Genomic DNA, 25407 nt, shown 5'->3' with positions numbered 1-25407 from the left:
GCAGGAGAAAGCTTTGATTCTATAATGACCTGAGAAGAGGGAGGGAGGGAGTTGGGTGTAAACTGAAAGTTCAAAGTTGTATTCAAATTTTAAAACAAATAGAGGAGAGATCAGTTGTTAAAAAAAAGGAGCGGGTTAGTGGGAGAAGCCAGGCTTATTGGCACTTTAACATAGTTCACAATTTGGACGCTGCTTTGCTTGTTAAAGTGAGTGAGTCTTTGCTGCTGCTACTTGAATGCTCTCTGTGCTTCTACTCTTATCTGAATGAACAATGTGAATGCACAAATCCATTATGATGTTCCGGTGACTATAATCTCCCTAAAGCAATTTCTTGGGGATACTCGACGCTTTACAGCTAGTTCTGTTGCTAATACAGGAGTGGGTGGACATATTGTATCCGCAATAATGAAATGCGGGGTTTAAACAGTTACTGCGTAACACTCCTGAATTGTGCAGTTTGCTTTTGTACGTTGTTGCCTATTCAGTGGTAAAAGGTAACTAGACCCAGTCTACTCCAGTGCTGTATATAGCAGCAACCAGGCTGTTTTACAGCCCAGGTATAAGCGTATTTCCTTGGGAATATTTATGTCCAAGGAAATGTGCCTAAGATCTCTGACATAGAGCTGATTTCATACATTTCGTTTTGTAGGTGTACACTTAAGATCTTTTTTTTTACTGTATAATAATGTAATCTGGATACAGAAAATATGTAATATCATAGGTATCTAAATGCAGGATTGGGAGCAGCTCCCCATTGACTGTCTACTCGGTGGAAAAATTGTGTTGGCTGTCATGTAATGAGTAAAACGGGGCCTCAGCAGTGAACAGGTGAAACAACTCTTGTCCATACTACTGATTTTATTGATGCTAGAGGATAGTTCCTGTAGAACAGCCCTGTGTTGTAGGGAAACAACTGGTGATAACCTTTTGTGAACAAGAGTCTGCTTTGTCAATTATGTGTGCATGGGTTCAGAGTAGGGTTGCCAACAGGCCTGAAGAAAAATGGCCTCTCCCATTAATAGGTAAAGGTAAAGATCCCCTGTGCAAGCACCGGGTCATTCTTGACCCATGGGGTGACGTCCCATCCCGACGTTTACTAGGCAGACTTTGTTTGCGGGGTGGTTTGCCAGTGCCTTCCCCAGTCATCTTCCCTTTACCCCCAGCAAGCTGGGTGCTCATTTTACTGACCTCAGAAGGATGGAAGGCCAAGTCAACCTTGAGCTGGCTACCTGAAACCGACTTCTGTCGGGATCGAACTGAGGACATGAGCAGAGCTTGGACTGCAGTACTGCAGCTTACCACTCTGCGCCACTGGGCTCTGTGTCCCATTAATAGAGTCTTAATTAATTACTTTATTTATTCAATCAATTTGTACCCCACTCTCCCCGCCACTGTCGGGCTCAGGGCAGCTTCCAACAACAAATATACAAGTATAAATATACAAGTATGGAGAGGGGCCATGGCTCAGTGGTAGAGGATCTGCTTGGCATGCAGAAGGTCCCAGGTTCAATCCCTGGCATCTCCAGTTCAAAGGACCAGGCAGTAGGTGATGTGGAAGACCTCTACCTGAGACCCTGGAGAGCTGCTGCCAGTTTGACTAGGCAATAGTGACTTTGATGGACTGAGGGTCTGATTCAGTATAAGTCAGGCTCATATAAATACATAGGTTTAAACATATCATATTAAAACTATAAAACAAACTCAATTAACACAAAGAAGACGCGCTAAATGAGTCACTCCTGTAAAATACCTGCCGAGGAGGTTGGCACGAATAGACCAGCAAGGCTAATCACCTCCAAGGAGCCTTTGATTGTGGGATCCTGCATGGCGGGGGGAGGGTTGGGGTCACTGGGGATGTGGGGGGAGGTAGTTGTTAATTTCCTGCATTGTGCAAGGGGTTGGACTAGATGACCCTGGTGGTCCCTTCCAACTCTATGATTCTATGATTCCCAGCCCAAAGCCAGGAAGGCAAGTTTCAGAGCAGTATAGGTTGGTGCTGGGTAGAACACATTACTAGGGTTGCATGGGTGGGGGTGGGGGGAATATTGCCTATTTGGCAAAGAAATAGAAATGAGCAAGTGAAGCTTTTCATGGAATGGGAGTAAATAACATCACCCGGTAAATAACATCTAAGTCTCTATTAAAGGAACAGGACACTTTTTTTCAGGCTGTTGGCAACCCTCCACATTATTCATTCTAACTAGAACTATAGGCTTTGATGCTTAAGGTCCTTCCAAAGAAAGGAAGACTTCTGCTTTAGTTGCAAAAAACAAGCAGTTCCATCAACAGCATTAATATTCAGCAAATGATTGGCAACTGCATGCGAAGGCAGAGTTAGGTTTGCAAAACGCCTGGAGAATAATGTCCAGTCCCTTTAACAGTCTTATTTACAAAGTGATGTTATTTCCCTCCATGTCATGAAAAGCTCCGGCTGCCCATTTCCATTCATCAGGCCTTTACTAAATGGGCAGGGCATTCTTCTCTAGGTCTGTTGGCAGGAGGCAGAAGTTATTCTGTACGGAAGCTCATAATTCTTACATGTGTCTCTTTTTTTATATATTTTAAGAAACCAGTTGGGCAGGAAGTTCTGCCTGGCATCTAATTGTGACTCAGCATGCTTTCATTGTGTGTAATGAGATTATGACATCGATGGTTAGCGAAACCTTCAGGAAATTACAGAGTGGAAATGAAATTCTTCTCATTGTCCAAGTTTGTGGCCTGGTGGTGCAACTTCAGGATCCTGTTGCTTTAATTCCTGCAGTTGAAACTTCAGGATCCTGTTAGCCAGGTCAAGGTAAGGTTGCCAACCTCCAGGTACTAGCTGGAGATCTCCTGCTATTGCAACCGATCTCCAGCCGATAGAGATCAATTCACCTGGAGAAAATGGCTGCCTTGGCCATTGGACTCTATGGCATTGAAGTCCCTCCCCAAACCCCACCCTCCTCACGCTCCACCCCTAAAACCTTCCACCGGTGGCAAAGAGGAACCTGGCAACCCCAGGTCAGGGACGACATATATTTCGATGTCTCATACATGCTGGCCTGATTGCTTTACTGTTCTGCCTGTTGTATTTGTTTATCCCTCCATTTCTCCTAAGAACTCAGGGGACACTGCTTTTTCCCTTACAACATTTTACTTTCACAACAACCCTGCAAGACAGGTTAATCCGAGAGAGAATGACTATCTGAAGGTCACCCGGTGAGTTTTTAATAGTGAGAAGGGTTTTGGATCTGAGTTTTCCTGCTCCAACACCTTCCTGTCATAGTTAATCTCTTGATTTTTGCCCAAAATTTAGAGGGCTATTTTTTGCCACAGGACTCTGAATCCCATAGCCCCAGCAAATGAAGGAAACTGCCTGCCCCATTTGAAGTAACAAAAAATGCCCTCTTAACAGCAACAAAAAGAAAAGCCACAAGTTGTGGCAGAAAGCTGGGTTTCATCTCAAAAATGGCCTGTTAACTTGTCAAAGATTAAAGCTGTTTTGAAGGATTATTCTTTGGTGGAGTTGGTTACTCCTATAGTAGCTTTGCGAATACATCCAGTATTTCCTCAGAAGTTGCGCCAATTAAAACGAACCCTAACCAATATATCTAATTTTCCACATGGCCAAATCCGTGGATTCTTGAGTCCAGAGTTTGGAGCATGAAGAGACACATTTCTGCAGGCCTGAGAAAAGCCTCAGGTTTGCAGAAAGACCTGAAAAGTTAAAAGATAAAGTATTAGGGGGTTAACCCCACTAAAAATAATAGAAATGGTGCCTTTAGCTTTAAGAAATGAATGCCCTGTCAGTGTGTGTGTGTGGGGGGGACCCTTTCCAGGGCTGTTTTTTTTTTTCTTTTGAGGGAGGACTCCGAGGGGCCAGCCCAGGCACCAATCCCTGGGCAACTTGATGTCATGTGACTTGCATGACTCACCCAGGCCTGGTTGATTGGGGGGCTCCGCTTTTGTATTTATAATTTCCCTATTCTTATATTAAAAATTGCTGCCTGAGCCCCGGTTAGCTCCTCCCTCCAACATCCCCAAAGCTGCCCCCCTTTCCCCAGGAGGTTTAACATGCAGTAACCTGTGATTTGCTGGCTTCTGCAGTAGGATGTATTAGTAAATCAACTGAAACAGTTTCCTTTTTTAAAACCTGATAATACGTCATGGAGTGTTCAGTCTCACTAGAGAACAGCAACAACGGACATTCAGCAGGATTTACTACCTAGATAAACTTTCATGCACTCACGGTTTTTCTCAAGACACTCACCCTTGCCATCTTGCCAAGTCAAAATAGGAATGGTGATTTTTTAAAAAAAAATTTTAGGGACAGAGACTGGAAAACAGGAATTATCCCTGGTAAAATTGGGAAAGTTTGATGATATGATTCAGTACTGTGTGCACAATGAGATTTTTGTTTTTAAGATGTCATTCCAGCCATATAAATGTGCTGTCAAAATGTTTTAGTGTTTTGCTTTGCTAGAGTGGACAAAAGTCACTGGAAAAGACCGTCATGATAGGAAAAGTTGAGGGCAGCAGGAAAAGAGGAAGACCCAACAAGAGATGGATTGACTCAATAAAGGAAGCCACAGCCTTCAATTTGCAAGATCTGAGCAAGGCTGTCAAAGATAGGACATTTAGGAGGACTTTCATTCATAGGGTCGCCATGAGTCGGAAGCGACTTGACGGCACTTAACACACAGAGTGGTCCAGCAGAGGCATATTTTTTTAAAAGCTTCAACTGCCCATTTCCATGCATTAAGCTTAAGGATATTTTTCTTCAGGCCTGTTGGCAACCCTACCTAGCAGGAGTACAAAAATGAATTCCTGGTTTCATTCAGCCTGCTTTCTCTTTTTAATTGAAAGCTGTCTTACTGTAACTTGTGTGAAATAAAGTTAGCCTCTGGGCATGTGCAGAGTTCTTACCCCTCCTAGAATCTGGGATTACGGTTAAAAGGCTGAAGAGGCATAATGCTGAGATATACCAAGTGATGCATGGAAGTACTACTATTAATAAAGCAATTCATTGTGGCATCACCATCTTCTACCCCATGATATCACTAACTCGCTACCCGTTACATCATCAGGTCAGGCCCAGTGACTCTCAGGATTTGGGAGAATGACAACCCAACTCATGCCCCCTCATCCTAACATTTCAGTCTGTGGGCTTGCCTACATCAGTAACCCACTGTGTTGTAAATCCTGTTTTAGTTGATCTAGTCTATGTGCTTCCTTCTCTAGCAGTGGAATAGCTATGCATGATGTTAGCAAGTCTGGGGGTTCAATGCTGTGTCATTATTGTTTCTGAATGGGGACTTAAGGATAGGGTTGCCAGGTTCCCCCTGGCTACTGGCGGGGGATGCCAGATCCTGGAGATTTTGGGGGTGGAGTCTTGGGAGGACAGGGACTTCAGTGGCATACAGTCCACCCTCCAAAGCATCCACTTTCTCCAGGGGAACTGATCTCTGTAGTCTGGAGATGAGCTGTAATTTCAAGGGATCCCCAGGTCTCACCTGGAGGCTGGCATCCCTACTTGAGGAACCATCCCGGAAATATCCATTCATCGATCACCTAGATAGGCCCTTCCTTGTTTGTTTGATTGCTGACCTGTTGCTCAGTCACCCAAAGATGAATCATCACTTTAAGTTCCATGATTTACATTGCACCTGTGCTTCAGGTTCTGCTGTTTTCATTGCAGCTAAACCCTCTTAAAGGTAAAGGATAGTTAAATGTTTGCCTTTGGAGCAGACTGCAGGATTTTCAGTACTCCATTTGCTTGGGAAGTTGTGTGCAAATATTCTGACGCTTTGCCCCGTTCTCTTTAATCTAGAAACACAAAGTTTAAGATTCTTTCTTTCCTTTCTTTCTCTCTCCCCCACTCCTGAAATCTACTGAGACTAGCCCAGCCTAAACGGTAAACAAGGTTAACTAATTTACAGTGTACTGTTACGAAGCAGTCTTTTGCTCAACAGCATTCAAATAAAACATGTCCTTTTTAATGCTGAGTCAAAAACATAACCTGAGCACAATTTCAAATTTATTTATTTAAAATATTTGAATATTTAACAGGTGGTGGCAGTGTTATGTAGTGGATAGACCGTCAAACTAGGATCTGGGAGACCGGGATTTGAATCCCCACTTTGCCACGGACGTTTTCCGGGTGACCTTGGGCCGGTCACACACTCTCAGTCTAACCTACCCCATAGGGTTGTTGTGAGGATAAAATGGAAGTGAGGAGCATAATGTAAGCCGCTTTGGGTCCCGATTGGGGGAAAGGCAAGGTATAGATGAAGTCATCATATAAATAAATTATGACAAAAGCCCAGCCTGAAAGGTAACCAACCAGGATCGCTAGTTTACAATTACAAAGCAGCTTTTGACTCATGCCAATTTTAATATTGACCTCTCTTTCAGAAATATAACCTGAATACAATTTTGAATGTACTTATTTGAAATATGTGTATATTTAAGAGATGGATCAGCAAAGTGGCTAAGCAAATGAACTGTGATCTGGGGGCTCCCCATTAAGCTATTTCTGGAACAAGGGAGCAATAGGCAAACCACACACACCCCATCTTCAATATGAGCATCATAATACTGACCCATTTTATAGGACTATTGTGAGGATTAGGTAAAGGTATTCCCCTGTGCAAGCACTGGGTCATTACTGACCCATGGGGTGATGTCACATCCCGACATTTGCTAGGCACATTGTGTTTACCGAGTAGTTTGCCATTGCCTTCCCCAGTCGTCTGCACTTTACTCCCAGCAGCAAGCTGGGTACTCATGTTACCAGCCTCAGAAGGATGGAAGGCTGAGTCAACCTCGAGCCGGCTACCTGAAACCGACTTCCGTCACGATTGAACTCAGGTCGTGAGCAGAGCTTTGATTGCAGCACTGTGGCTTACCACTCTGCACCACGGGGCTCCCTATTGTAAGGATTACTACAACATAATCTATGTGGCCAACACTGAGAGTGTTATACAAATGTTAAAAAATGGTTCCTAGCCTACTTTTTTCTTGCGTTCACAGTGGCCTGGGGCGTATTTATTTATATTATTTATAGTTTGCCTTTCTCACAGGGACTTGGCAAATTACACATAGTAAGTCTGTACAATCAAAATGGGACATTCAGTAAACAAAATGGGACATTCAGTAAACAATGCATTAGGACTGTAGAAGTCTGAAACCAACCAGAAAGAACTGAAGCATAGCCGAAGTATTAACGTGACACATCTAAGCGGTACAGAAATTACCTAATAGGATCCTACTTACAGTAAGATATACACAGCAGTATAGACCACAGTCCCTAATCATTTATCCAAGTAAGTTTGTGGACTGTTTTGTACAGTGCAACCCTATTACCTGCACAGAAAAGCCCTCTTGAATATTTCATTTTTGCATAGTTTGTGGAAGGCCAGGAGAGCGGGAGCTTTCCTGGCCACCTCAGGCAGGCCATTCCACAATTTGGAATTTGCATTTGGGGAGGGGCTGTGGCTCAGTGGCAGAGCATCTGCTTGGCATGCAGAAGGTCCCAGGTTCAATCCCTGGCATCTCTAGTTAAAGGGACTAAGCAAGTCGATGATGTGAAAGACCTCTACCTGAGACCCTGGAGAGAAGCTGCCGGTCTGAGTAGACAATACTGACTTTGATGGACGAAGGGTCTGGTTCAGTATAAGACAGCTTCATGTGTTCATGTGTTCACAAGGCGGGTGCCACAATAGAGAAGGCATGAGTATGGGCAGTTGTTGGTTTTGCCTGTTTGCAGATTGGCACTTGCAGAAGCCCCTGCTGATGTAAACAAAGTTGTTGTGGGGAACAAAGGGGCCTTTTGGCAACCCTAACTCTGCCTGGCAGGGCTCTCTGGGGTCTCAGGTTGTCAATCACGTCCCCTGCTACGAGGTCCATTTAACTGGAGATGCTGGGATTGAACCTGGGACTATCTGCATGCCAAGCAGATGCTCTACTTTGTAGAGATAGAACCCTTCTGAGTGTTATGGATTGAACTGTGAGACACAAATGGAATTAACATTGGGGGTCCTTACAGACTCCAGATATCAGTCCTGAACAGCTGTTTCCCTGGTACTATAAATAATTATTCTTAATGCCATTTCTGTTTTTAAACAAAAACTTAGAATCATTGAGAAATATTTATTTACAGAAGGGATTATACTTCTTTATACTGAAATTCCACAGCAGTAATCAAAAGCCCCATGGCACAGAGTGGAAAGCTGCAGTGTTGCAGTCAAAGCTTTGCTCACGACCTGAATTCGATCCCAACAGAAGTCAGTTTCAGGTAGCCGGCTCAAGGTTGACTCAGCCTTCCATCCTTCTGAGGTCAGTAAAATGAGTATCCAGCTTGCTGGGGGTAAAGTGTAGACAACTGGGGAAGATAATGGCAAACCACCCAGTAAACACAATCTGTCTAGGATGTGACATCACCCCATGGGTCATTAATGGCCCAGTGCTTGCACAGGGGACTACCTTTTTAATCAAAAGCCATTAGCGAGTAAAAAAACAAAACACCTCATCGACATTCAAAAAAGCTTAAAATTTCCTCATTGCCAAACATTAAACCCAAGCATCAATATAAAATGATATAACCGTATATAAAATCAAATAGTAGATGGGCATGTATGGGACCAAAAGTAGCAACCCAAAAACAGAAATGCAGATTGATTTCATCTGCCCAAGGCCAAAGGATTAAATAGGTTTTAACCTCTGCATAATATGGCTTCTGAAGTAGAACCTCACCTAAAGACTCATATGAGAGAAAGTGCTCCTCAGTTTAGGCTCAAACACAGCTGACATATGTATACTCTCCATGTTCCTTTCACCTTTCTTTCCTCCTTGTTCATAGAGAGTGCTTTAGAGCTACCTGGTGTGATCCAACTCCAACTTCCTATGACTTCTGAAAGCAGGCCTTGGTGAACTGGAGTTTGTCTGCTCCCCTCAAGCCAGGCTTCCAAACCTCAGTTTAATTAACCTACTTTAGAATCCCAGTTTGTGGGGAATCTACAAACTCTGATTTGCCTAGGCCCCTGCACTCAGAGATCACAGTGAACTGGAGTTGGATCAAACCATAAAGCTTTTAGTCAAACTGGAGGAGGAGGAGAGAAGGAAGGACATGGCAAAATGCTGTACTCATACCTAAGAAGAAGAAGAGTTGGTTTTTATACGCCGACTTTCTCTACCACTTAAGGGAGACTCAAACCGGTTTACAATCACCTTCCCTTCCCCTCTCCACAACAGATACCTGGTGAGGTGGGTGAGGCTGGGAGAGTGTGACTTGCCCAAGGTCACCCACCCAGCTGGCTTCATGTGTAGGATTGGGGAATCGAACCTGGTTCTCCAGACCAGAGTCCACTGCTCCAAAACACCTCTCTTATCCACTACGCCACGCTGCCTCTCTTAGTCTAGTTGCAATTTACTGAATAGAATGCAGCCCCTATGAATTAAAGCCATTTGCATTTCATTTGTTTTCAAAAACAATGGTTTAATTGGCATCTATGGGGCCTCAGATTGTTGTTTGCAAGTGACTGAAAACTGAAAAGTTAAAGCATAAATGGTTTCTGCTGACATTTTGAAATGTGGGTTACTGTCAGAGGTACATTGAAGAAATCAGATGCAGTTCTTATAGGCAAAGTATCTAGCCACCTAACTTAAGCAATAGTACCTGTTTGTTCCGGTGACTTGAGTGAGCAAATAATGTGTTGATTAGAAACAAAGAAACTTCCATTTCAGGAGATGCTCACCTCTTTCAACAGGTAGAGTCGTCACTATTTTGCAGACTACAAAACAGGATACTCTTTGGGGAATGGCAACAATGAGGAAGGAAGTTAGTTTTATTTTTTTTATTTTTAAAAAAAGAATATCAAGTATCTCACTTTCCACCTCACTGCCTGCAAATAAGCATAGGAGTAATCTTATCCACTTAGGAAATGCCTTCAGAAGGCCAAAAAGAGGGGCCGGCAGAGAGAGAGAGAGAGCAAGCAGCAGCAGCAGCAGCAGTTAGAAAATCCTGTTGACTGCAATGTTGCTAACTTGCTTTAGCTTAAATCAGAATATACCACAGGCAACAAAAATATTAACTTTCAGAATAAGTCTTTTTTCAGGCAGTCCTGGGAGAATAAATGCAAGACGGTTTTTCATGCCTGTTGTGTCAAATCTCTCAGCACTATAGTATTTCGGTAGGAAGTATTTGTTGAAAGTCAAGACAGGTGAAATGCTATTTTTACCAAGGTCCTGACCCTAATATTTCATTTTGGGATAGATTCCAAGCTTGCAGTGCTCAAGAGAGATCTCCCTAAGGGCTTTTCAGAACAGCTGTGATTTGGGGGATAACTACTTCTTCTTCAGCCCATTCAACCCCACAGTCTAGATGCGTAGTGTGCTTGAGTGGCATCTAGTGTTTGAACAACCTCAGCCATCACACAAAGAAAACAGGGGCACACTTGTAATATCCTTTCAGGTGGGTAACCATGTCTGCAGTAGAAGAGCTAGATTCAAGACCAGTAGCACCTTGGAGACCGATACGATTCTTGGAGTATAACCTTTCAAGAGTCAAAGGGAGAGGGAGCTTTGGCTCTCAAAAGCTTATACCCCGCAAAATCTTGTGGGTCTCTAAGGTGCTACTGGACTTGAATCTAGCACTTTTAACATCCTTGTCCTCTTTTGCTTGAACCCTCTCTGACTATAGTGTACTGAAGAATCAAAAAGAGGTCTTTGGGGCAGACCCTGAGGAGGGCGAGGTTTAGGGAGGGACCTCAATGCCACAGAGTCCAATTGCCAAAGTGGCTATTTTCTCCAGGTAAACTGATCTCTGTCGGCTGGAGGTCAGCTGAAATAGCAGAAGATCTCCTGCTAGTACCTGGCAGTTGGCAACCCTAGATTTAGTACAGGTTTCAAACAAATTTGTTTCCGGGCACAATTCAAAGCCCTGGTGTTGACTTTTTAAAGCCTGTATGGCTTGGGACCATCACACATAAAGGACTGCCTACTTCCTTATGAACTTACCCAACCACTATAGACATCTTTTGAAGCCCTGCTCTGGGTGTCCTTGCCTTCTGAGGTTAGGTGGGTGGTAACCCAGGAGAGGGTCTTCTGGGTCATGGCAACAAAACCCTTGAACACTTTCCCCAGGGAGACTTGTTTTGTCTTCTTCTGTTGCTGTCTTCCGCCAGCGGGTGAAGATTTTTTTTTTTTAATCTGGTGTTCGCTCAGAGATCCTTCTTTCCTGCCCTAAATTTTCATTGTCGTTTTGATGTTTTTGTATGTGTATTTTAGTTTTGGTTTTAATGGTTTAATTGTTGGAGACACTGTTGAAGGCAGAAAGGCAGGGTATAAATGTTGTAAATAAAATGTGTTTACTCAGAAGCGAGTCCCATTGAGTTTAGTGGAATTTACTTCCATGAAGTACATAGAATCACAGAGTTGGAAGGGACCACCAGGGCCATCTAGTCCAACATGCAGGATTGTAGTCCAGATTTTGTTTCCTTTTTACTTTTGGTACAAATTAGGATGGCAAGAGACTGTAAAACTCGATCAAGGACAGGTATCTAAATCTGCCTTTATTTTAATTGTACCACATACTCTCAAAGATGCATTTATTTATTCATTCATTCATTCCATGGTTTGCCCCGCCCTCAATCCCTAGCCAAAGCCAGGCTCAAAGCGGCTAACAACAAAATATCAAATAAAATACAATAAATAAAACCAATTTAACAATCCCAAAAAACATCATTAAGATAAGCAACAGGTAGCGCTCAATTATTGATGCATAGAGGCCGTTGTAGGGCCTGGAAAGGCAGTCAGGGCCCCCACATAATAGCTGGAAAAGTGAACCAGCCCCCCACATGGTAAACTTCAGTTATGCACAGTTTTTCTTTGTTGCTCCAGATCTGAGCCTTTGCAGAAGCAAGCATTACGGAAGCGGTTAGCTTCACCCATTAAACAATGTGTATTCTAAGGGTGTTACAGTGTGGTGTTGACTGAAGGTTGTGCTCCAACTGAGCTTTGTCATCCTTATCTGTAGCAGCACAGTGACAAAGTACAACTTCATACTCCAATTCCTGGACTGGACAGAGAGCAGTATTTAATGATTGAGGTCAACCAAACAGTGACTGTAAGCTATTTACAACCATGCTAAGCTGCTTGGAGGCGAGCTGCAATTATTTATTGTTTATTGAAAGCCTTTTCCAGGTCATTTTTCCAAAGTGCTCAAAGAGGCTACTACAAACCGTATCAAAGAGAAAGCCAGATTTTTCTATTAGAACAAATGTGCATAGGCAAAGTAAAACACCACCTTCTTCAAGAGCAACCAGTGTTTCCAAAACATATGGTTCCCAACAAACTGGAGAAAAAAATGCTCTGCCCCTTTAACAGAGGCCTAATGGGATCTTATTTACCAAAATATGTTATTTATCTCTGTGCCTTGAAAAGCTTCAGCTGTGCATTTCCACATGTTAAAGTCTGTTAATGGGGCAAGTAATTTTTTCTCTCCAAGTTCTTGGCAACCCTAACAACAGAGTGTGCAAACTTTCAAGTCACTCAGAATTCTTAATAGGGATGGGAACTAAGGAAAAGGTCAAAAAGGGGAAATCACATATTATTCTGGGCAGAACAGAGAGCCCATCCTTGTTGGTAAGGGGCAGGGGAGAGAAAATAATGCTGAAAGACAGACTAAAACTGGCTGTTATGGAAGATTCTCTGGCCTCTGTCGAAGCAGGAGGTTTGTACTCTAAAGGATTCCTTAGATGCTGGACCCATCCACATGTTTCCTTTAAAATCACCTTGAGATATAGAAATCACATCAGCAGGTGAAGCATGGAAAGTAGGCTTTTGCCAACATCTGCATGAAAGAAGCTGAAAAAAAATAGCTTCAGGTGGAATCTGTGGGGAGAGGGGAGGGACTTCAATGCCATAGAGTACAACTGCCAAAGTGGCCATTTTTTCCAGGGGACCAGATCACTGTCACCTGGAGATCAGCTGCAACAGTGGGAGATCTCCGGCCACCACCAGGAGATTGGCAACTCAAATTGAATACCACCAGTTTCATGGGGACTTATTCCCAAACAAGCTCATGTGGTGTTGAAGCTCTAGGGAAAATAAGGACAAGTTAGCACCGCTCAAAAAGAGAGAAAAGCACCCACCATTTAATGAGGCCCTACTCAAGGAATGAATGCGTGTGACCAATCATGCTTGACTTTTTCTAACACTTGTTTGGCTACCAGGAAGATAGCATCTGATTGGATCCATAAATTTTAATAGAACACACAAACCAGTTAATTAAATTCCTTAGAGACCTTGCTTGGCTGTGTCACAAGGAGCTTGGTGGATTAGTTATAGAGTCCTTAGAATAGAATCTAGATACAGCCAAGCTACAAAAGCCAGTGATTGTTTATTTACAGTGTATAAAATCCAACTTACACACTCTCAACACTCCACCAACTATCTCCCACACTGTTGGTACATTTCACATTACATTTATACAATTTCAGGTTTACAGGAACCAATCAGCATCCAGCTGACTCATTTAGCTTAGTCATTGCACCTTCTTGCATCAGCTCATGAGCAACACCTGCTCTCTCCAGCTGAACCCAGTTTCCACAGTGCAATGTGTTCCCAAACTCACAGTTTCTGATATGCAATGACTTGCTATCTTAACAGGCCGTGCAGGAATCTCAGTTGGGAATAAGACATCCACTGCCTTGGGTGAGTTCTTGGATGTGTATGATAGGGTTGCCAACTCTCGATTAAAAAATTCCTTTAAATATAAGGGTGATGTCAGGGGAGGGAATTTAGCATGATATAATGTTATAAATTCTGTAGTCTGGAAATCAGATGTAATTCTGGAAGATCCCACCTGGACGTTGGAAACCCTAGTACATGATCAACTTTTCTTATTCTGGGGCTGCAGAGAAGAAAAGACTTCTTTGCTCATTAAAAGGAGATTGGGCAGAATTATGGTGGATAGGTCCTTTACGTGGCTGAATAGGACCTCCCTGCTTGGAGGCAGTATGGATCTGGTGGTCAGATGCTAGGAGGCAACAGCAGTGAGACTCTTTGTCTGTCATTCCCTTGTTGGTGGACCCTTCTGAGGTATCTCGTTGGCCACAGTGAAAAACTGGAAGCTGCTGGACTAGCTGGGCCATTGGCCTGATTCAACAGGGCTCTTATGTTTGCTATGAGGGCAGTCTTCTAGATTGTGTTAATGTATTTCAGCTAGCCAGTGTAGTGTAGTGGTTCAGCTGTTGGACTAAGACCTGGAAAACCCAGGTTCAAATCCCCACTTGTGCCATGGAAGCTTACTGTGTAACCTTGGGCTGGTCACACACTCTCAGCCCTGGCTAGTAGTTGGATGAGAGACCTCCAAGGAATACCAGGGGTGTGATGCAGATGCAGGCAATGGCAAACCACTTCTGGCTGTCTCTCACCTTGAAAACCCCATGGGGTTGCCATAAGTCAGCAGTGACTTGACAGCAAAAAAAAAAAAAAAAACCCTACTACAACCTTGGCAGTTTAAGAAAAGCCCAGAAAACTGTGAAAAAGATACTTAGTGACATTGGTTTAGAATACTGTAAAGAGCATATAGAAGTAAGTATGGTCCTGGAGCTTTTGACATGCAATAGGACGTAAGCGCTCCATCTTCTGTGGAAGATATTTTAATTAAAATATTTTCAGGAGAACTATGAGAGCTGGGCTGGTGTTCAAACAGGGTAATTTGAACTCTGACTAATCTTGCTCTTGTGAGAGCAGTGGACTCTGGAGAACCAGGTTTGATTCCCCACTCCTCTACGTGAGCAGCAGACCCTAATCTGGTGAACCTGGTTGGTTTCCCCACTTCTATACATGAAGCCAGCTGGGTGAGCTCGGGCTAGTCACAGCTCTTAGAGCTCTCTCAGCCCCACCTACCTCACAGGGTGTCTCTTGTAGGGAGGGGAAGGGAAGGTGATTGTAAGCCGGTTTGATTCTTCTTTAATTGATGGAGAAAGTCAGCATGTAAAAACCAACTCTTCTTTCTAGCTAGCTATCACGTTTTTACCTAACTTTTCCTCCAATACGAACATAAGAAAAGCCGTGCTGGATGATCCTGACCATGCTGGATGATCAGACCAAGGCCCATCAAGTCCAGCAGGCTGTTCACACAGTGGCCAACCAGGTGCCTTTAGGAAGCCCCCCAAACAAGACAACTGCAGCGGCACCATCCTGCCTGTGTTCCACAGCACTTAATATATTCAGCATACTCCTTTGAGCCTGGACTGGAGAGAATAGGCATGCATCATGACTAGTAGCCATTTTGACTAGTAGCCATGGATAGCCTTCTCCTCCATGAACCTGTCCACTCCACTCTTAAAGCCTTCCAGGTTGGCAGTCATCGCCACATCCTGGGGCCGGGAGTTCCACAATTTAACTTGTTTGAAGAAATACTTTTTATCAGTTTTGAATTTCTCACCCTCCAGCTTCAGGAGATTACCCCACATTCTAGTATTATGAGAGAGCTTTGCATACATGGCTCTCCCCTCTCCTCTCCAAAGCAGCCGTGGGAACTGATCTGTGTAGTCTGGAGATGAGCTCTAAATCCAGGGGATCCCCAGGTCCCACCTGGAGGCTGGCATCCCTAGGAGAAAGCCAGCAGAACTTGCAAAAAGGTGTGGGAGAACAGGTTTTTATTTTACTGAAATTGCTACCCTCAAACATGGGGTAGCTATTGGAGGGTGGGAAAATCATTATAGTGGGGTTGTTAGATAATGTTAGTTATTTTTGGTTTTATAGATCCTAATTTTGGTTTCAGACTTCTCTCTGGACTGGAAGCATGCTTTGCTTGCCTTTTTTTTTTAAAAAAAGTTACAATTGTTTAACAAAAGCTTGTAAATAGCTCATAATTGCTGTGGGGCCTGATGTTTTCCATCCTCTGCCAGGTTTGGCAGCGCCAGTGTGTTGGGAATGCCCTCTGCCAGATATTGTGCAATACATTGTTGTTTCCTGAAGAGCAGGCCATTTTAATAGTGAAACTGTGACGAAACAAGCCATTGTGTTTGCAGTTTGTGTTGCAAGCTCTCTATTTTGAGCTGTGGTCAAATGGAAAATTTCCTTTTGCTTCATACAAAACAATAAAAAAAAAAAAAACCAGACAGGAAGGAATAAAAATAAAGCCGTTCTCTGCATAATAAAACATTTTAAAACTCTGGCCTTTCTACAGGTGTTGTGACTGCTTAAGATGTTGCGGAAGAGGAGACCCGAGGCCTCGAACTGTTTGGCTTGGCCACCCAGAGAAGAGAGAGCAGCGATACCCACGCAATGTGATCAACAACCAAAAATACAACTTCTTTACTTTTTTACCAGGGGTATGTCCTCTTGAAAACCTGTTGCCAAACCATTTCCTTTGTTCTCCTGTTAAGAGTTAATGTAACTCTCTCTCTGCCTGCCTTTGCTATAGTTAGGGTTCCCAACTGCCCGCTTCTAGCAGGCAATCTACTGCCCATTGCTCCTGCTGCCCACTGACTCTCAGGTGTCGGCGGGCGCTGGAGAAAAAAAGCAACCCCAGAGAAGTAATCTCTTCTTTTAAAACTGTAATATGAAGAGCATGTTTTCTTTTTTTCTTTGTCTCTTGGTATTACATGTAGTTGAGCCCTAAATTTTCATGTCCTCTTTAAAAATCGAGACTGATGAATGGGTTTTTCAAAAGGTTCAACCACTTCCAGTTTATCCAGATGTGTTCTTTTCTTGGTATTTTTAGATCTCGTGGTATTGATTTGTGTTATCCTATACTGCATCCCTGCCTCCATCTCTTTCTCTGTGCATGTGTGTGTCCATTGCTGCTATTTCAGGCTGTATCCATTGAACACTGTTGCCTGAGAAAGCCCATGATGTTTGCTTGTAAATCCTGCCCCTCCCGTTTTCCATAAAACTCCATGTTTAACTTAGAGAGAATGTAGTTAACTGTCTATGTGATGGTCGGGATTACACTACCTGGGAGTCCTGACAAAAATCAACAGTTGGAGTGGAAAACTGCCCCTTGTGATGCGTTTTACACCTGGAAGTGCTGCATCGCAACAGGCCCTTTGCGATTTGGCGCTTCCAGATGTAAACTGGAAGTGACGTGTCACCGTGTGCACAGGTTGCCCTCCGACCCTCAGCTGGTCAGCGGGCAGCCAGGTGGATTTGCGGGGGTTTGCCCGCCACCACCTGGCACTTGGCAACCCTACGCACACCCCTAGCCACGCCCCCACAAAGCTTCTGCTGGTGGAGCAGAGGGACCTGGCAACCCTAGAAGGCCCTTTTATGTTAGCTGTTCTTTCCATAAGACAGGCAAGGATGCTTTGTGTAGATAGGCATTTAGCTGGTGACTAAACAAGTGTACTTAGCCATAGTTTATTGATAATGGTGATTATTGGTCGACTTTGGATGGTTTATGGTATAAATATATATAAATATTTAGTAACTAATACACCCTTCAAAACCCTCACATGTTCCTGGATGAATGTATGAACTTGGCTTCTGAAAAAGAAGAGGAGAAGAGTTGGTTTTTATACCCTGAATGTCTCTACCGAAAAAAGTCTCTAACCAGCTTACAATCACCTTCCCTTCCTCTCCCCACAACAGACACCTTGTGTGGTAGTTGGGGCTGAGAGAGTTCTAAGAGAACAGTGACTGGCCCCAGGTCACCCAGCAGGCTTCATTTGGAGGAGTGGGGAATCAAACCCTGTTCTTCCAGACTGGAGTCTGCTGCTGTTAACCACCACACCTCACTGGCTCTCTGGTGAGTCAACCCATTGGCCCGTCTAGCCTAGTACTGTCTACCCCAATTTGCTGTAAATAGTTGAGGTATCAGCCTGGAGCTATTTCCAGCACTGCTGCTGGAGAAACTTTGGATCTGAAGTGCCTGTGGCAGAACTTGAAACTGGGACCTCTACTGAACAGCCATACCCTTCCAGAAACTGTAGGTCCAACTTAGGGGGTTACCGCATTATGTATTCCCAGCGATGTATCAAGAGTTTGAAAATGTTATTAAAAACATCGCTTTAAAAGGGTTTTTGGATACCACGGCTAAAAAATGGAAGACATCTTCACAGCTAAAGGTGCCAAACAAAGTGTGAACAGTATTTTTTATAACGTCTTCAAACTCATACATAATGCAGTAACCCCCTCTGTTACCCCTCGACGTGAAAACCGATCTTGTGTTAAAAACTTATCTTTGATTTTGGCTGGAGTATTACACAAACCTTTCAGAATGTTCCATTCTTTTGAATGGTGGTTTTCCAAAAATAGGTTCAGAGACCTCATTTGTATCCCACGGACTGTGAGCAGATAATTTCTGGAAAAGAAATTCCTCCTGACCCCAAACTGGAAAAGAGATTCCTCCTGACCCCGAACTTCATCTCATCGATTCCCTTCAAATTCTGTCCCTGTGTGTTGGGTAGGGTTGCCAAACTCCAGGTGGTAGCTGATCTCCCACTATCACAGCTGATCTCCAGGCATCAGAGATCAGTTCACCTGGAGAAAATGGCCACTCGGGAAGGTAGATTCTATGGAATTATACCTCATCGAAGTCCCTCCTCTCCCCAAACCCCGCGTTCCTCAGGCTCCACCTCCAAAATCTCCAGGTATTTCCCAAACCAGAGCTGCCAACCCTAGTGTTGGGGGACCCTCATGTACAGCATGGAGGGCCAAAGTGGGGTTCTTCAGTGGAAGGGGAAATTGGTGAAAATCACCCCCTCGCCCATTTCTGCCGGTGAAGAATATTTTATTCTTACAATGGCTCATTTAAATTGGCATGTGTCCCCTTATAAAATCTTTCTCGGATATCCTTCTAGGATCCTTATGTTTCCGTTGTCTACCATGTTAATGTTAATTATCTAATGCAAGTGTCTCTAGGACTGCCTGGCAAGGAACATAGGATGCAAACATATTACTTTGTAGTGGAATATTTATCTTTTTCCCCCCTCCCCTCGTTTCTTTTGTTTAACCCAGCCTGATGAAGAATTCTGTAGAATTTAAAAAGCTTGCATGCTGTGACGTGTTGTTTTGATCGTGGAAAAGATACAACGTGACTTTTGTTTTTGGATTCTGTCTTTTACCCATTCGCTTTGCCTCCCTTTTTTTTTTAGGTGCTGTTCAACCAGTTTAAATACTTCTTCAACCTCTACTTCTTGTTTCTGGCCTGTTCTCAATTTGTTCCTGAAATGAGGCTTGGTGCCCTGTACACGTATTGGGTTCCACTGGTAGGTAATATCGGGTTTATTTATTCAAGAAAAGTTCCAGTGTTTGAATACAAGATGTCTTTTGTTACCTTATCTCCAGGATCCGGGGAATGCTGTAACCTAAAATGGTTTTTGTTAGCTTATTTTATGAAACCTGCCCTTCGTGAGTTTGGGAATTGTAGATGCTTGGTCTGACTCCTTAAATTGATTTAATAAAGGTTTGCCATTCAGAAACAGGACCTTGAGCCATGCAAAGAATGAACAGGGATACTTGATCTAATGGGTAATTTATCCCATAGCTTGGTCACTCTGTAAGTACAGTGGGAAGAAATTTATTTGGGCTAACGTTTGGAAAAACAGATTATCATGTGAACATTCTAGCATTGATTCCTGTGAAAAATAATAATTCTCCATCCACTGAGCCAGTGTGATCCAGTGCATACATCTCGGAGATCTGAGTTCAAGCACCACCAAAAAACCAAAATTTGCGCACAGAAGATCACAGATCTCAGTGAATCGCACGCACAGACATATGGATCAGGGAAAGGGAGATTAGCACTTTAAGCCCCACAGTTTTACTAATTATAACCAGGCTCCTCACACCACTTTTAGCAACTTTAAAAGAAAAAAAGATGAACTCTTGAAACCTGTCTATTTTTTCCAGTAACTAATAGTGGCACAGGAAACCCAGTTTTTATTAGCAAAACCAATAGGTCTGCCAGGTCAACATTGGGAAATACCTGGAGATTTTGGGGGTAGAGCCTGAGGAGGGCAGGGTTTAGGGAGAGGAGCTAGAAACTGTGTGTGTGTGTTTTGTTTTTACTTTGTGGCATAAGAACATAAGAAAAGCCATGCTGGATCAAACCAAGGCCCATCAAGTCCAGCAGTCTGTTCACACAGTGGCCAACCAGGTGCCTCTAGGAAGCCCACAAACAAGACGACTGCAGCAGCAGGATCCTGCCTGTGTTCCACCGCACCTAATATAATAGGCATGCTCCTCTGATCCTGGAGAGAATAGGCATGCATCATGACTAGTATCCATTTTCACTAGTAGCCATAAATAGTCCTCTCCTCCATGAACATGTCCACTCCCCTCTTAAAGCTTTCCAAGGTGGCAGCCATCACCACATCCTGGGGCAGGGAGTTCCACAATTCAGCTATGCGTAGTGTGAGGAAATACTTCCTTTTATCTGTTCTGAATCTCTCACCCTCCAGCTTCAGCAGATGACCCCGCGTTCTAGTATTACCAGAGAGAGAGAGAAAAGCTTCTCCCTGTCCACTTTCTCCATACCATGCATAATTTTATAGGCCTCTATCGTGTCTCCCGTTATCCACCTTCTTTCCAAGCTAAACAGCCCTATATTCTATGCAGAATGGAATTGGCGTTCAAGCGCTTGCTTGTAGCTGCACCATTGAGTTTGTCATGGCTGGGAACAATGTATCTATTGCAAGCTGGTTTTTTTACAGGCAGTAGCCCTAACCTGTAAGGCCATTGTGATTTGTCCAGGTCACGTGAACCATTCGCATTCAGCATGCGAGCTGCTGGGAGTCACACATAAAAAGTCTTTTGTTCATTATTTCCTGCAAGCATGGCCGTTGTGGTATAGAATAACAACTTGGGTTACGTTGGACTAGCAGATGTGAAATTCATTGGGTTTTTCTGAAAAAATGATTATTGGAAATGCTGATTCCGCAAATCCCTCTGACTTGGTTTTTGCATGCTGTCTATAGTGGTGATGAGCTGGGTTTTTTGTTTTTTTTTTAAGATTCCTTTTGGAACAATAATATGTAATAATTGCATTTTAAGGAGAAGTTCAAAATCCAGCAAAGGTTTTCTCAAATCCTTGATGGCAAGGCTTTAAAAAGACTTGCAACTTCTTCTTTTTTGCTTGTCACTTAAGCTGTAGATACATCAGCGCCCTTAACTGAGCAGTTATGACCTCTCGGGACCCTTTGGAATGAGAGCTTTTGCTTGGTATTGTACACAAATGACTTCCAAACTTCTTGTCAGTTGAACGGTTGCCTGTGCAGGCTTTGCATCTCTTTGTAAAGCAGTTCCTAGCCTGGAGGGCATGTAACAATATAATTCTGAATTCATGTCAATGGACGGTATGTGCAGAGAACTAAAGATGCCTTGCAATTAGCAGGACAGATTAGCTTCATCTGGGGTCTGTTTATAGCATCTAAGCAATGGATTCTTTCCTTTTGCATGTACATTTCTTAATTAAGGAAATCATACAATAGCAAAGTCTTGCACCCCCAACATGAGACAAAATGGAGTACAGGATTAGAATGAGGAAAGTAGGGTTAGGGAGGCAACATAAGTTGCTCTAAGTTCCCTGGAGGATGGGTGAGATAAAAATGGTAATAATAAATAAATAATAAAAGGTAATGAAGCATGCTTTTGCTAGAAATTTTCATTGTTTTCAATGAATGAATCAAAGGGGGAATTCTAGAGCTAGTTCACTAGGTTCACATCCAATAGCATCTGAAATGGGAAGCATTATCTAGAGGTTGGGAAGCACAATTCGGCACTTTTCCATGTGCTGAGCATTATTCTGCGGCCTTGATACATTTTAAAAGAAACGATCCCTGTCCCTCCTGCTCTTTTCAGGGTTTTGTGCTCGCCGTGACCATCATCCGCGAGGCGGTAGAGGAGATCCGATGCTACATGCGTGATAAGGAAGTGAACTCCCAGATCTACAGCAAGCTCACAGCGAGAGGTCAGCTGTTTGGCTCAGACTTTCATGTTGGGCTCAGACTTTCGACATCTGTTTGCTGTGTCCTGCAGCTGACCGCCAGAACAGCAGGAGTTGCAGTTCAATCAAAAGTTACTGACAGCTGGAGAAGCAGATTGTAGGAAGGAGGGTTGGGTGTTCATGGTGGTGTGCGTATGTGTTGACATGTACACAAGCTCATGGCTTAATGGCCCTTTTCGTTGCTCCTGGTTCAGGTGGAACATTAGTGGAAGAGTACATGGCTTCTTTGCCTTCTCATAGCTGAAATTTATTAGTAAATGAGCATTTTCTCATGAAATACAAATGGAGAGGAAATGGGATCTATCAAATGATTTGGAATAGTTCCATCTTATGTGTTTGTGTTTTGAGACGGTCTGAATAAGAGTGTGGAGGAGTTCATACGTTTGGTTGGTTTAAATAGATATATCCCTCCTTTCCTCATGGCATTCGGCGGCTTGTGAATCACAATTAAAAACACCAGCATTAAAAACGTACAAAATAAACCCCCAACTAACCTCTGTCCCCACCACAAAAAAGATGCCTGAAGTTTGTACCCCCGTTATAAGTCCCAGTGAATAAAATGGCCTTGGAGTACCTCCTGAAAATTTCTGAAGACATTGTACCCCGTTGTGTGCCTGTTGTGGGGAGAGGAAGGGAAGGAAATTATAGGCCGGTTTGATTCTCCTTGGGTGAAAATGCAAGGTCGCTTTAGCCTCCTTTATTCCCTGTTTCAGGATTCAGCCAGGACTGAATGCATGCATTTTTGCCAAACGTGCGTTCGATCCTGGCTGAATCCTGGTTGAAACAGGGAATAAAGGAGGTTAAAGTGACCATGTGTTTTCACCCCTTAAAAGGTAGAGAAAATCGACATATAAAAAACAACTCTTCTCTACTCATTCATCTGTCAGCCCAACTTGGCTATTGAATTTGCAGGCCTGATATCTGTGTGATATTTTTCTCTTGCTTTCAAATTTCAGGGTTGTTTTCCTTGTCTTGTTTTCCCACCCCCTTCAAGCTAGCAGAGCATAGTGAGGGAGAACTACATAAAAAAGGCCTTATGAAATGCAAAGAGACATCCTGCCGAGGGAGTGCTGCTTTGATACAGATCATTGGCATTTAGCAGATGTATAGAAAAAACAATATTTTTGTAAGTCCTGGAGTGTAAGGCCACCGAAAAGCCAAAAAGAAAAGCTCATTGGAACAGAGTAAAAACTCCTTGTTTGCTAAATGCATTTTGCTTCCTCTTGGCTTTGCTTTCTGTGCGCGAAATGTGTCCTGATCATTGCTGTGCAGAAACACCTCAAATATCTCTAAGCCTTCTTGTTAAATTTCTGCTGGCTTCTGCAGCGTTATTGTGTTAAAAGTATGTAAAAGCCTGGGGGCAAAAGCTAATTGACATGTATTAACTGCAGAATCAATATAAGAAGAGTTGGTTTTTATATGCCGACTTTCTCTACCACTTAAGGGAGACTCAAACCAGCTTACAATCACTTTCCCTTCCCCTACCCACAACAGGAGCCCCGTGGCGCAGTACTGCAGTCAAAAGCTCTGCTCACGACCTGAGTTTGATCCCGACGGAAGTCGGTTTCAGGTAGCCGGCTCAAGGTTGACTCAGCCTTCCATCCTTCCGAGGTCGGTAAAATGAGTACCCAGCTTGCTGTGGGTAAAGGGAAGATGACTGGGGAAGGGACTGGCAAACCACCCCGCAAACAAAGTCTGCCTTGGAAACGTCGGGATGTGACGTCACCCCATGGGTCAGGAATGACCCGGTGCTTGCACACAGGGGACCTTTACCTTTACCTTTTTACCCACAACAGACACCCTGTGAGGTAGGTGGGGCTGAGAGAGCTCTAACAGAGCTGTGACTTGCCCAAGGTCACCCAGCTGGCTTCGTGTGTAGGGGTGGGGAAACAAATCCAATTCACCAGATTAGCCTCCGCTGCTCATGTGGAGGAGTGGGGATTCAAACCCGGTTCTACAGATAAGACTCCACCGCTCCAAACCACTGCTCCTAACCACTATACCATCTGGATGTCATGGTAAACCCTGAAGGTACATCACTACTATTGTTGGGTCTTATTAGATTTCACTTCCGCAATAATTCTGCATAGCAGCTGTAGTATTGAAAACATCCAAAAACTTGGGCTGACACTTGCATAACTTGAATACACGCTGCCTTTTGATTTCCCAAGCCTTCTCAGATGGCACTGTGGGCTGGTGTTCCAATTAGCTTATGGAATTTGACACCAAAAGGCTCCCGAGGGCAGTTCTTTCAGCACATGTGGATTGGGCTGTTTAAAACGGGCTGGCCTGTTCAGCAGGCAGAATAGCTGCAGCTGGAGTACCCTTTAGAGCGGTGGCTTCATGTGCATTTCCCCCCACCCCATACGTGCCTTTGTAGAGAGTGACCAGGAAAACCCCCCCCCCCCAATGCTGGAGCCTCTTCTGTGTTGCAATCATATACCAGTAGGATGTGATATGTATGTAGAGTAGGGTTGCCAACCAGGTACTAGCTGGAGAAGAAAATGGCCGCTTTGGCAATTGAACTCTATGGCATTGAAGTCCCTCCCCAAACCCTGCCCTCCTCAGGCTCCACCCCAAAAACCTCCTGCTGGTGGCGAAGAGGGACCTGGCAACCCTAGTGTAGAGTGCCATCAAGTTGCAACCAACTTATGGCAACTCCAGCAAGGAACTTTAAAGGCAGAGTATTGCCTTCCCCTGCAGAACCTTTCTTGGTGGCCTCCTATCCAAATACCAATCCCGTTTAGCTTCCAAGATCTGATGAGATCAGGCTAAACCATACAATTCCACATCCCGTAGGATATGACATATATACATACAATCATGAAGGTCTTTCCTACCTTGTTAGCACATTATTATTACCACCAAAGGGGTTCTCTTTATACCCCAAATTTGCACCCTTTTCTACCAGTGGTGGAAACAAGGTTTCCTTTGTATCTGTGCAACTTCAAGAGAAATGCTTGTGGGACAGGAAAAGAAGTTAGAAGAAGAAGAGTTGGTTTTTATACCCAGATTTTCTCTACCCTTAAGGAGTCTCAAACTTGCCTATAATCTCCTTCCCTTCCTCCTTCCCAAGGTCACCCAGCAGGCTTCATGTGGAGGAGTGGGAAACCAACCTGGTTCACCAGATTAGAGTCCACTGCTCATGTGGAGGAGTGGGGAATCAAAACCGGTTCTCCAGACTAGAGTCCATCACTCTTAACCACTACACCACACTAGCAGTTACCCTGCTGATTGGCAACTTGATTATTTCACCAGGCAGCTCTTACATAAATCGGGATTAAGGGGAATAGAATGCCAGGTTATTGTCTCACAGGCACAGGTCATTCAATTTGATCAGGATAAGGGAGGTCATAAGATAAGCCCTTGACGAGGGGTTTAGTAGCTTCTCACATAGATCTGGGTGTTGTCTTATCATGAGTGGGCATTCAGTTATGCTTAATTCCTATCATGGTTCTCTGGTTTGA

General features: G+C 43.7%; 1 protein-coding gene across 1 annotated transcript in view; it reads left to right on the top strand.

Annotated features, from left to right (window-relative positions):
• ATP9A (ATPase phospholipid transporting 9A (putative)) overlaps positions 1-25407 on the top strand; it is a 107464-nt gene that overhangs the window by 16600 nt on the left and 65457 nt on the right. The window contains exons 2-4 of the mRNA XM_056844411.1: positions 16181-16325; positions 19089-19202; positions 21796-21904. Of these exons, the coding sequence (XP_056700389.1) occupies positions 16181-16325; positions 19089-19202; positions 21796-21904 (368 nt within the window). The remainder of the gene's footprint in view (positions 1-16180; positions 16326-19088; positions 19203-21795; positions 21905-25407) is intronic.

Source organism: Euleptes europaea, chromosome 2 (genome assembly GCF_029931775.1).
Source record: "Euleptes europaea isolate rEulEur1 chromosome 2, rEulEur1.hap1, whole genome shotgun sequence".
NCBI lineage: Eukaryota > Metazoa > Chordata > Lepidosauria > Squamata > Sphaerodactylidae > Euleptes > Euleptes europaea.
Note: the sequence above shows the minus strand (reverse complement) of the source record. Positions and strands in the feature narration are given on the sequence as shown.